Here is a 12439-nt window from a genome sequence, read left to right as displayed (position 1 = left end):
CAGACAAAACATTAAAACTCTTAAAGACAAAATAGGTAAGCATTCAACCAGTATCTGTAAATGTCAAAATGAAAACAGAAACAAAACAAAAACAAAAACTGCTTGAAAGATACAGATCATAATGCTAGCGCTATATTACAATTTTTTAATAGTTAAATTTTATTGTGATTATCACTCCCTCATTCCTGAAGGCCCTGTCATTTCTTCTTTCTACCCTGCCCCCACCCCGTCACCTTCTGGATCCCTCTTTTCATATCAGGTAGCTATAAGTTATTCTTTTTTAAAGTGTTAATTACTAAAGGCTTGAGGAATTTTCAAACTTTGGGCCTCCAGATCCCTTCACTGTCCCAGAAATTACTGAAGACTGCAAAGAACTATTCTTTACTGGGGATTATACCTACTGCTATTTGCCCTATTATAAATTAAAAATGAGAAACTCACTATTTCAGCCACATAATCAAAATCAACATCAGAAATGACAAGTCAGGTTGACAGTATATACACTTGGCAATGATGTGATGAAATGGCATTTTACTTTTGTGGTCTCTTCCCCAAAACCCATAAGGACCAGAGAAAAACAGACAAATCTCAACTGAAGGACATTGTGCAAAATATCTAACCAGTACTTCTCAAAATTATCAAGGCCATCAAAAACAAGGAAATCACAGTCAAGAGGACCAAAAGGAAACATGACTACTAAATGTAATGTGCTATTCCAGATAGGATACTAGAACAGAAAAGGACAACAGGTAAAAACTAAGGAAATCTGAATTGAGTATGGACTTTAGTTAATAGTGTTATCAACCTAGACTCATTAATTATACCAAATGTACCATAAATGTGTTAATAGTAAGGGAATTTGAGTAAAAAGTATATGGGAACTCTAGAATTTTTTTTCTATGCCTAAAACTATTCTAAAAAATAGAGTTTATTTAAATAAAAAAGCATTGCTTAGGAAAAAACTAAACTAAGGAAACTTGAAAACAAAAGAATACACAAGCACACACTCCATTAGCCAGTAGATTGATGACATCAGCACCTCAGGTAGTCTCTGGAATAGTGCACTGTACACTCATGAGAGAATGAGAAAAGAGGCAAATAACATCGAATACCATTTACTGAAGAAGCTTTCCAAGCATAATGGAAATACCAAAGATTTCTGGCTTAGAATTTTGCCGATGGACTGTGTAAATCACTGGTTATTTTTCTTTTTCAAAGCTAACTCTTGTGCAACTGGGTGGCTCAGTCAATTAAGCATCTGCCTTCAGCTCAGGTCATGATATCAGGGTCCTGGCATCGAGTCCCAAGTCAGGCTCCCTGCTGCTTTTCCCTCTCCCTAGGCTACTCCCCCTGTTCACACTCTCTTTCTCTCAAATAAAATCTCAATTAAAAAAAGCTATTTTCAACTCCCATTAGAGTTGATTAGAGTCCCATTATATATCTGCAAATTTTTTACGTTATATTATTCAAGCTTCTTGAATAATAAGCTTGAATAAGCTTCTAAGAACATTTAACAAGTCAAATAAATGAAACTATAATAAGATAGAATCTAAGTACCCTTACAGTAAGAAATAACTGAGTGGTATTTTCCCACTTGGAAGTGCAAATATTACAAATACTGAAATACTACTAACTTGTAGTGTTCATAAGTTAAAGATGGTAATAAAGCATAAAGCATATTTGTCAAATTGCTTTATCCTTTTAAAAACTGTCTCCCTTTAGTAGAAGATTCAACAAAGTTGTAAAATGGCAAAATGATTAATAGTTTAAAAGATAAAAGGTGGGCTGGTTCGTGTGAAAGGTAAGGACTAGTCACAGTTATTCTCTCCAGTCCCCATTTGTGTAAGCCAGTTAGGACGTTAATTTATACCACCAGTGAATTAACATATCTAGGCAATTGATCATCCATGGCTGCTATTACCACAAGAAGAGAGACAGATATTATATGTCTCCGATGGTAATACACAACACCCTCAATAAGTATACTTGTCAAAAAAGAGTCTGAGCAAGTCTAACTCTGACCAACTTGTGAGAAATTTAAGTGACTGAAGAACTCATTAAATAATCACCATGGGGGAAAATCCAGACTGTGGGAAATTTTATAGGATGAACTCTCTTATTTATTTCAATAAACTGAAAAGGAAAAATTAAAAACAGATACGAGAGAGACTTAAAAGATTAAAAAAAGGCCTCAATGACTTATCAACCAAGGCCAACATAAGGATTATAAGAAAATAATATTTATGAGACAATCAGGGAAATTTAAGCATTGACTAGTTATTTGATTAAAGAATTACTTGTTTTTAGGATACTAATGATATCTATGGTTGAAGTTTAAAGAAAAGTCTTTATATTTTAGAGATATTTACAGAAATACTTACAAACAAAATGATTTATCCAGGATTTGCTCCAAAAAAACATGAGATGGGAAGGTGGGACTACAGATGATACAACACTGACCTGAATTGTTAATTGTTGAGAACAAGTGATAAGCACATGATGATTCACTATACTAGTCCATCTTTTTAAAAATATATTGAAATTTTCCATAATAAAAAGTTCAAGAAAGATAGCACCACTCTTAAATGTGATTAAAATATAAATTCTTATAGTTAGAAGTAGCTATTAGAAAGAAAGAACTCTTTTAATATAAGAGAGAACAAATATGTAGGTAACAAATTGGTGACTAAAATTTCTAGTTGTTTCATTATTTTACATTAGAAGATCTCTGCAACCTAAGAATTTACATAATTTAGGACCACTCAAAATAATACTTAATGTTACCAAACACTGGGGCAATTCCATTAACTGGCATGGCAAAATACACAAGCTATACAATGTTGCCAAATATTATATATAGTAGCCACATTTCTTAGAATAGGATTTAAAGCTCTTGGTGAAGTCTAGTAACATACCAATTTTACTTTATGAACACCAAATCACAGTAAACACGAAAAAAACCACCTAGTAAGTATGTAAAAATAGAAGTTTCAGGAAGTTGGATAATCTCTAGGCCCATGAGAAAGACACTCATTTACTACATTCTAAGAATTACTGAACTAAATTATCTTTGCATTTCCTTATATTTCAGAAATTCTTTGATTCAAAGTACCCCATTTACATCAGAATCTTAAGAAAGATTACTTCAATTGAGAGCGTCTTATAATACAAAAGATTCACGAGTATTTTAAAAACTATGTTCTCTTCTGAAGTCAGTTATATAATTCACTTATAATACAAAAGATTTTTACCTCTAACAGACCTTCTAAAAGAAGGTTTCTTCCAGCAACAGAAATAATATATAAAATATTTTTAAAAAATACAATGAATAGGTGAAAAACCTATTCAGGTTTTGAATTAAAAAAAAAAAAAAAGCTTCACATAGTCTACCTCAATCTATTAATAAAAATTTAACTCCTACACTTTAAGCATTTCTTAGTGGTTAACTGCTAAAGTGGTCTAAGTTCTGGACTTTTAAAAACTATCATAAGATACATATTAAATGTATACTTGTGTCCTGAAATATAGTAGGTTCCATGTTCAGAGACTCAATCCGTATTTTTTCAATATTTACTAATTAAGACAACACTACCACAAAAACTAAACTATACACAACTGGAATAGTAAATGGGCAAAGGAATTTTTTTAAAAGAAAAAGTAAAGTCGCTTGGGTGGCTCAACGGGTTAAGTGTCCAACTCCTGATTTCAGTTTAGGTCTTGATCTCAGGGTTGTGAGTTCAAGCGCCTGCTGGGTATGGAGCCAACTTAAAAAAAAAAAAAAGAAGAGAAAAAGAAAAAGTAATCTCCTATGGAAGAAGAATACTAAATTAATGGACACTGACAGTTATACTGAGTCCAAACTTTAACAATCTCACACCAAGACTCCAATAATAGTCTCTTAATATCTTTTACTCATTTAATATTTTGCTTCCAGATTCATTGATCTACATAAATATATTCAATGATATACTATGGCTTTCAGATTCAAGTTCAAAATCCCAGGTATGGCACTCAAAACCTACAATTTTGGTCTCTTTCTGCCTCATGAATCATTTTTCCTGTAAATAACACTACCTTCTAATCTACCTTAATTTTTCTAATTCATTTCTCTCTAAAAAAAAAAAAAAAGCCATAAGCAGTTAATTCTCCTCATTTAGCTTTGCCTCTTGTTATCCTCCCTTTCTAGAATACTCTCCTTGCTCATTTTCAATCCTATACTATTTACCTGTGCTAATCAAAGTGCATGTTCTCTTAAGAAAACCCTTCTAACTACCCCAGTATATAACAACCACCCACTCTTCACGGCTTGTAAATCTTGCCTTGTTTTATGTTCATCAGTTAACACTGAGTAAATCTGTTTTTGCCTTATCTATCCATCTCTCTATTCTTCCCCAAGTAAACCTAATTCAGAATATATTGTATATATCTTGGCATCCCCTTCACCAGGCATAGTACTTTGTACAGAGGCAGCAATTTTTAAAAGTCTACTAATATCTTAAAAACTAGTACCTGCGATCATTTTTAAAAACACTACAAACTCATGTTGACACACTACTTCATATTTTCAAAGAACTTTCTGGTTTCTCTTGATCATACTGACGCTATCAAGTACTCAGAAGGAATATTCTTGCCTATGTTTTTTATTGAAGTAGAGTATTTGCCTCAATATTTTAGGAAGAAAAACTGAGATTCTGAGAAAGTATAAAGCCAAAATTACTGAATAGCCTAGGGCTTTTTTCCAATGTGTATTACTGCCTCTCCTGCCTTCTAATTATTTATCTTTATGGACAGAAAGCTTAATACAGCTAGGTATATCAATAATAATAGTAATAGCTTTTATTTACTGGATGTTTATAATGTCTGTGGCTTTATAATAGGCACTTTATAGATATATTATTACAATCAAAACTCAAAACAGGGAAGCCTGGGTGGCCTAATCAGTTAAACATCTGCTTTTGGCTCAGGTCAGGATCCCAGGCTCCTGGGATCAGGTCTGGCATTGGGCTTCCTACTCAGCAGGGAACCTGCTTCCCCCTCTGCCTGTGGCTCCTCCTGCTTGTGCTCTCTCTCCCTTTCTCTCTCTGACAAATCAATAAAATCTTAAAAAACAAAACAAAACCTCAAAACAATTCTGGAAGGTAGATATTACTATTAACTTTATATAATAGATGAAGAAACTGAAAGCCTAGAGAATTTAATTAACTACCCAGGTCATACAACTAAGCAACAAAGCTTAGATTTTAATATGTAGCTAAATGTCTACAGAGCCCCTGTACTTATCCACTTCTCTTAGATCTAAACAGTAACCAGCTTAGGCGGTGCATTTACAGAGCCCGTGTACTTATCTACTTCTCTTAGATCTAAACAGTAACCAGCTTAGGCGGTGCAGTTCAAAGGTGATATTTTATAAATACGTAACTCGAAAGTAGATCTCAAGATTAGTTTCAAATACATAATATTTGAGTAGTGCAAATGAAATTTTTGGTATTTTTTACTCTATAATAAGCTACAATATTTCAAAAAAGAAACTGAGGGAACAAGAAAAAGAAAACTGTTCTCATTGCTTTTTAAATATCTTGCTCCAATCTCTCTAAATATCAGCACGATTGAGAATAAAAAATGAATTAAATTTTATTAATACATCACAGATACTCTGGTATAGAATTTAATACTGTCTAGATATTAGTTTAAAAGAGGGGCACCTGGGTGGCTCAATGGGTTAAAGCCTCTGCCTTCGGCTCAGGTCATGATACCAGGGTCCTGGGATTGAGCCCCACATTGAGCCCCACATTGAGCCCCACATCGAGCTCTCTGCTCGTTAGGGAGACTGCTTCCCCCCTCTCTCTCTCTGCCTGCCCCTCTGCCTACTTGTGATCTCTATCAAATAAATAAAATCTTTAAAAAAAAGATAACAGTAAATTTTAAGTAATTCTATTCAGAAAGGCACAGAGCCAATACATTAGTGGCAAAGTACTGAAACACCCCTTAAGCTGTGCGAGCTCTTAGAGAAGATAATTAACCTTCAGCTCAGAACCATTTTCTCTATCTTTAAAAGTGAGAATAAACAATACCTACCTTTAATGGCTGTTGTGAGGGCAGTCTGACAAAGCACACACTTAGAGAATAGCAACTATTGTTATTATTGGCATTTTTATTATCAATGAGATTTAAAATATTTCAGCTAAAATAGTTAAGTCCACTAACCTTAAATAAGATATTTATGGCAAAGTATACATGTTCTAAGACAAGGTTTTAATCTTAACTTTTTGTTGAAATCATAGTGAAAATAAAATAACCTACCATCAGTTTTCCTTTCATAATCGCTGTGACAATAACCTTTGTAAACCAAATTACTTCCATGCCCATTTTATTTTCTATTAACAAGTTATTTTAAAGTTTAACTTTCTTTGACCCTTTAAGAAACTAATACAAGACTGAACCAGAAATTCAAAAAAAGCTGGGAACAATTTAACCCAAATAAGCAAAATAGCATTTTGCTATCAATCATTAGACTGTCCCTAAATCTGAGTCTGAACAAAGGGCTTTCACTAAATTAAAATATACAAACATCTCAATATAATTCCATAGCAATATGAAACATAGAAAAGTTTGCCTCTGCATTATCCCAAAGAATTTATCATCCCAAGGGCTGGAACCAAATTAATACAAGTAAGCAGAGAAGGAGATAGGATGGAAATATCAGAAAACTGACTGTGTTCTGCTTCAACAAGCTTTAAATATCTGTCATTTTCATACCAGCAAGAGTTAAAGAATTACTTTAAAAATTTTTAGGTTTGTTTTAAATACATTTTTTTAAAGATAAAATGATGGCTTAGATCAAACACTTCATAGCTGTAGGTGATAGTACCTTATTATGCTACACTTGAATCACTCACCGAAGTTTGATCAGGTTCTCCATCTGCCAAACCTGCATCCATAGTGAAAGAAGGTAAGTATATGCTTCTCTTTCTGTTAATATTTAGCCATCCTGTAAATTTGAAAATCCTGGAAGAAAAAAAAAATCCTATGTATTAGGACTAGTATAAAACTGTGAGAAATGGAAAAATCAGTAAGTATATTAGGAGGAAGAAATCATTTTAGGATGAGGTTACTGAGAAATCCAATCATGGAGAAAACAGATTTTAACATGGGCCTTAAAGAATGGTAAAGATTCAGAGAAAAAAAAAATGAAGAAAAGAAAATATACCAAGTAATGAACAGCAAGAACAAGGTTACAGATATGAGACTGTTCAAAGTGAAATGTTTAAATCTACCTACAATTAAGGAAATAAGTGTTCTTTTTTCTCATGATTACATTGGCAAATATGCTAATATTGCCAACACTGGCAAGAATGTAGGACAAAGTATTCTCACATACTTTGGGAGAAGAATATAAATTATAATAATTTTTGGTAGGGCAATTAAAAAATATGTATACTTTAATCCAGTAATTTTGAGGCTAATAATAATGCCGTATTTGTTTATACAAATGCACAAAGATATACAAACACATCCAACAAAGTAATAGAAATGATGAGAAAACTCAAACTTTAATGTCAATCATTAGGAGTTTGCTTAAATTATACTATAGACATAAAATGGAGTATCATGTAGCAACTTCTAAAAATCAGGTAGGTCTTTACATACTCTTACGTATTTGCTTTATATATAAACTAAAATGAGGGCCAATTAGGTGGAAATGGCAAATTATAGAACATTATATATAAAATACTCTTCGTGTTTGTGTCTTCCCATTTTTACAATGAATATGTATCACTTTTATATTTTTATTTTGAAAGTGTTAGAAGCATGTCTTTATAACAAGTCTTTTTCTTCTTCAAACTGAACTCTTACAATAACTATATATATTCAAATGTCTCTAATAACCTCTCTAATAATCCTTCCTTAAAAGCGCTAACAAAACCCAAATCAGTAAGTCAGCAAACTTCTGGTCCTTTCTTTAAGTCTGAAAAACATTTTCTTGTTTCTGCAAATATAAAAGGCTACAATGAAGTATAAACAGTGGGGATAATACTTTTTTTTTTTTAAAAGATTTTATCTATTTTATTTGACAGAGAGAGAGATCACAAGTAGGCAGAGAGGCAGGCAGAGACAGAGGGGGAAGCAGGCTCCCTGCTGAGCAGAGAGCCCGATGCGGGGCTTGATCCCAGGACACTGAGATGGTGACCTGAGCCGAAGGCAGTGGCTTAATCCACTGAGCCACCCAGGCGCCCCAGGGATAATACTTTTTACTTGGGCTTTGGAGGGCTATCATTTGGTTTCTTTGATATAACCAATACAATCAACCCAAGCTAAGTGGACTTTCAATTTATAAACCTTAGGTATCCCTCCTTACTTTATGTATTACAATGCATTGTAATTATTTGTTCTCATGATCTAATTCTCTTCAGGGATAAAGACTGCATTCTACATCTGTCTACCCAGTGCTAGTCCATGGTAGGCATTTAATAAACACTTGTTGCACTGAATGTCCCCTCAATTACCTGTATGAATAATGATCCAAAACAGATCATATAAAAATTACTTATGTCTGAGATGCACACTAAAATTCTTACTTGAATACTGACAGGCATTATTCTAGAAATTGGCAAAACTAAAAATAATAATAATAAAACACCCACAGGAAGCTTCAACTTCAAAAGTATTTTACCAATTTTTTTCATCTTATCCATTCCATTTTAAGGGTTTATTTATTCCTAGACATCATATTAGGCACTTAAAATATGTAAGTGAAGGAGTTCCCCTCTACTTGCTAGATGGGATGCTGCCTGATTCATTAATCACTTAATAAAACCAACTGGATCTTTCAAATAATAAAATACATCAATAAACAAAACAAACAGCCCTAATCTCATGGAGCTTATATTCTAGGAAGAGACAAACAATAAATACAATAAATTAAAAGTCATATGTTAGAAACCAATACTGCACTGTATGTTAACTAAGTAAAATTTTTTAAAAAAGGTTTTATGTTAGGGCATGATGTTATGAGAAAAAAATAAGGCAGACTAAGAAAAACCAGGGAGGAAAGGGTTACAATTTTATATAGCATGTTCATGATAGGTCTCATTGAAAAGATGACATCTGATCAAACATTTGAAGCAGGGAGGAAATTAGCCCTATAGATATCTGAAAAAGCATATTCAGGTCAGAGGGAATACCCAGTGCAAAAGCCGTAAGAGCCTAACTTGGAAGTTTAAGGATTAGCAAGAAAGCAATGTGCCTAGAACAACATGAGCAAAGAAATGAAAGAGTAGGAAGAGATCTGATCACTTAAGGGAACAAAAGTAGTAGATCCAGTAGGTCCAGTGGGTCCAGTGGGTCACTGTAGATCTTAGCCTTTAATTCTAAGTAATATGAGAAATCACTGGAGGGTTCAGAGGAAGGAATATGATTTGACTTACATTTTTAAAGTTTCTCTCTGTGTTGACAATAACTGTAGTAGTGGGGGAAGGGTAGGAATTGGGAATTCAGTTAAGAAGCTATTGTGATAATCCCGGAGAGAAACAATGATACTAGGTTTAATGACAGCCATAAAGATACTCAGAAGTAGTAGAATTCTATATATATTTAGATAGTAGAAGCAACAGGATTTCCTGAAGGATTGACTATGAAGTGGGAAAGAAAAAGGAATCCATAATCACAAAGATTTTTGGCCTGAATGACTGAAAAGATGGCCATTCAGATGAGATAGGGAAGTCTGATGGGGGAGGTACTTGGTCGGGGTAAACATATTTAGTTTGGGATATGTTAAGTTTGAGATGTCTATTTGATATTCAAGTGGGCATGTTAAGCAAGCAGTTGGATATAATATAGCACACTGAATTTAAGATAGCAAAATGAGAAGTGCTTGAATACATTTAATTTTTAAAGACATGAATGTTATTCTTAGTAGTAGGCATGTGACAAATGTTTATTAGCCTGTGAAGAGCATATATATATTTCTCAGATGATTTATTTATTTATTTATTTATTTATTTATTTATTTTAAAGATTTTATTTATTCATTTGACAGAGAGAAATCACAAGTAGATGGAGAGGCAGGCAGAGAGAGAGAGAGAGGGAAGCAGGCTCCCTGCTGAGCAGAGAGCCCGATGCGGGGCTCGATCCCAGGACCCTGAGATCATGACCTGAGCTGAAGGCAGCGGCTTAACCCACTGAGCCACCCAGGCGCCCTCTCAAATGATTTTTTAAACCAGTGTTTGGCTTTGCAGTAATTTTGTAAGAGGAGATTTGGTTCCATTGTGCTTATATTTATACTTTAGCAATAAGCAGCTCTCAAAAGTTTTATGTAAACAAAATAGTAATGAAACCATACATGACAAGGAATTCAGTGTGTAAAACAGGTCACAAAATGTAAGGCAAATGGCTGTGATTTTGGTTCTTTTCAAGCAATATTTTAAGAGTAAAACTTACACATATAACAATGTAGATTTATAACTTGTCCTAAAATACTGGAAGACTGAGCAATAACTGATTAGAGCTAAGCAGCAGCCATCCACTTTACAAGGGGAAACATTCTCCAGTTTGTACCCACCTCTCATACCATATCTGCACCAGTACTTCGCTGCTTCTCCTTTTTGCCAACTGCCTAACTTCTGTAAATCCTTAAGTTCTGACTGAAGTTTAAAGTTACCTATACAGAATCTTTTCTAAAACAAAGAAACGTTCAATAACATAAACAACTACTTTTAAAAAAAAGAGCAATTTTAAAAGCTCCCAGTTTGAATTTCTTCTCTATCAGCCACCATCTTTCCTGTGATTAAGCTTTCTACCTGTATTTTCAAGCTACTTTCTTCTAATATCTAATGACAGTACAGAACTCTAAGAATTTGTCCTGTCAGTTCTTCTACTTGTCCATAATGCTCAAACCTCCCTGATTGTTAAAAAGTCCTTTCTCAGTTCTACTTTCCTGAAAATTACCCTCCTATTTCTCTTTTATCTCTATTGGAAAATATCATAAATGTTCACACATTTATTTCCCCTATTTCTTCCCCCTGCTTTCATGCCTACATGTATTATGTTGGTTCTACACTGAGGTTAATATGAAGCACAGATGTGCATGTATGTGTCTGTTTGTTGTATGTGTAGCTTTTGATGACTGAATGTTTTCCTGACTTATCCCAATTTATGATTAAATGCTACGCCTTCCTTAATCATCATTGTCTGGAAATGAAGACTTCCTCCCAATAAAATTTTCAATTAGCTGAATCTTCCCAAACTATACAGAATAAAAGGGCAAGAGTGGGAATCCTTGTCTTGTACCTGACCTCAGCGGGAAAGCTTTCAGTTTTTTACCACTAAATATGATGTTCGCTGTGGGCTTGTCATATGTGGCTTTTACTATACTGAGGTACATTCCCTCTTACCTGCATTGTTGAGATGAAACAGATGTTGAACTTTGTCAAATGCTTTTTCTGCATCTATGGATATAATCGGATGATTTTTATACTGTAGTTTATTAATATAGTATACCACATTGACTGATTTGTGGATGTTGAACCATCCTCTCACCCCTGGAATAAACTCACTTGATCATGGTGTATGATCTCTTTGATGTATTGTTTAATTAAGTTTGCTATTTTTTTTTTTCAGGATTTTTGCATCTATGTTCCTCGGGGATATTAACCTGTAATTTTTTCTTGTGACATCCTTGTCTGGTTTGGTATCAGGGAAATGCTGACCTTGTCAAATGAATCTGGAAGAGTTTTCTCCTCTTTTATACTTTGGAAGAGTTTAAGAAGGATTGATATTAATTCTTCTTTGTTTGGTTTGTTTGGTATGTTTGGTAGAATATACAAGTAAAGTTACATGACCTTGGATTCTCACTTGAAATAAGTTTTTAAATTGCTTATTCAATCTCCTTATTAGTAATTGATCTGTTCAAATTTTCTATTTCATCATGATTTAGTCTGAATAGCTTGCATATTTCTAGAGATTTGCCCATTTCTTCTAGATTGTCCAATTTGTTGGCAGATAATTATAATTTTTCATAGTAGTTTCTGATGATCCTTTGTATTTCTCTGGTATCAGCTCTAGTATCTCCTCTTTTATTTTTTTATTGTATTTATTTATGAGTCCTCTTATTCCCTTAGTGAGTTTTAGCTAAAAGCTTGCCAATTTTGTTTATCTTTTCAAAGAATCAGCTCTTAGTTCATTGATATTTTCTACTGCCATTTTAGTCTCTATTTCATTATTTCTGCTCTAATCTTTGTTATTTCCTTCCTTCTACTAACTTTGGGCTTAGTTTGTTCTTTTTATATTTCCTCAAGCTGTAAAGATAGGTTATGAGATTTTTCTTGTTTCTTGAGCTATAGCATTTATCACTGTAAACTTCTCTCTCAGGCTGGCTTTTGATATATTCCACAAATTCTGGTATATTTCCATTTTTGTTTGTTTTGAGATATTTTTTATTTCT

The 12439-nt window shown here is 33.5% G+C and overlaps 1 protein-coding gene across 14 annotated transcripts in view; it reads right to left on the bottom strand.

Annotated features, from left to right (window-relative positions):
- Positions 1 to 12439, bottom strand: part of OSBPL8 (oxysterol binding protein like 8) — a 160399-nt gene that overhangs the window by 105661 nt on the left and 42299 nt on the right. For all 14 annotated transcript variants that reach the window (XM_082740377.1, XM_082740371.1, XM_082740370.1 and 11 more), the window contains one exon: positions 6897 to 7005. In XM_082740377.1, the coding sequence (XP_082596503.1) occupies positions 6897 to 6938 (42 nt within the window). In that variant the 5' untranslated portion in view covers positions 6939 to 7005. The remainder of the gene's footprint in view (positions 1 to 6896; positions 7006 to 12439) is intronic.

Source organism: Mustela nivalis (assembly GCF_964662115.1).
Source record: "Mustela nivalis genome assembly, chromosome: 7".
NCBI classification, from domain to species: Eukaryota; Metazoa; Chordata; class Mammalia; order Carnivora; family Mustelidae; genus Mustela; species Mustela nivalis.
The sequence above is the reverse complement of the archived record's forward strand: the minus strand, read 5'-3'. Positions and strand labels throughout refer to the sequence as shown.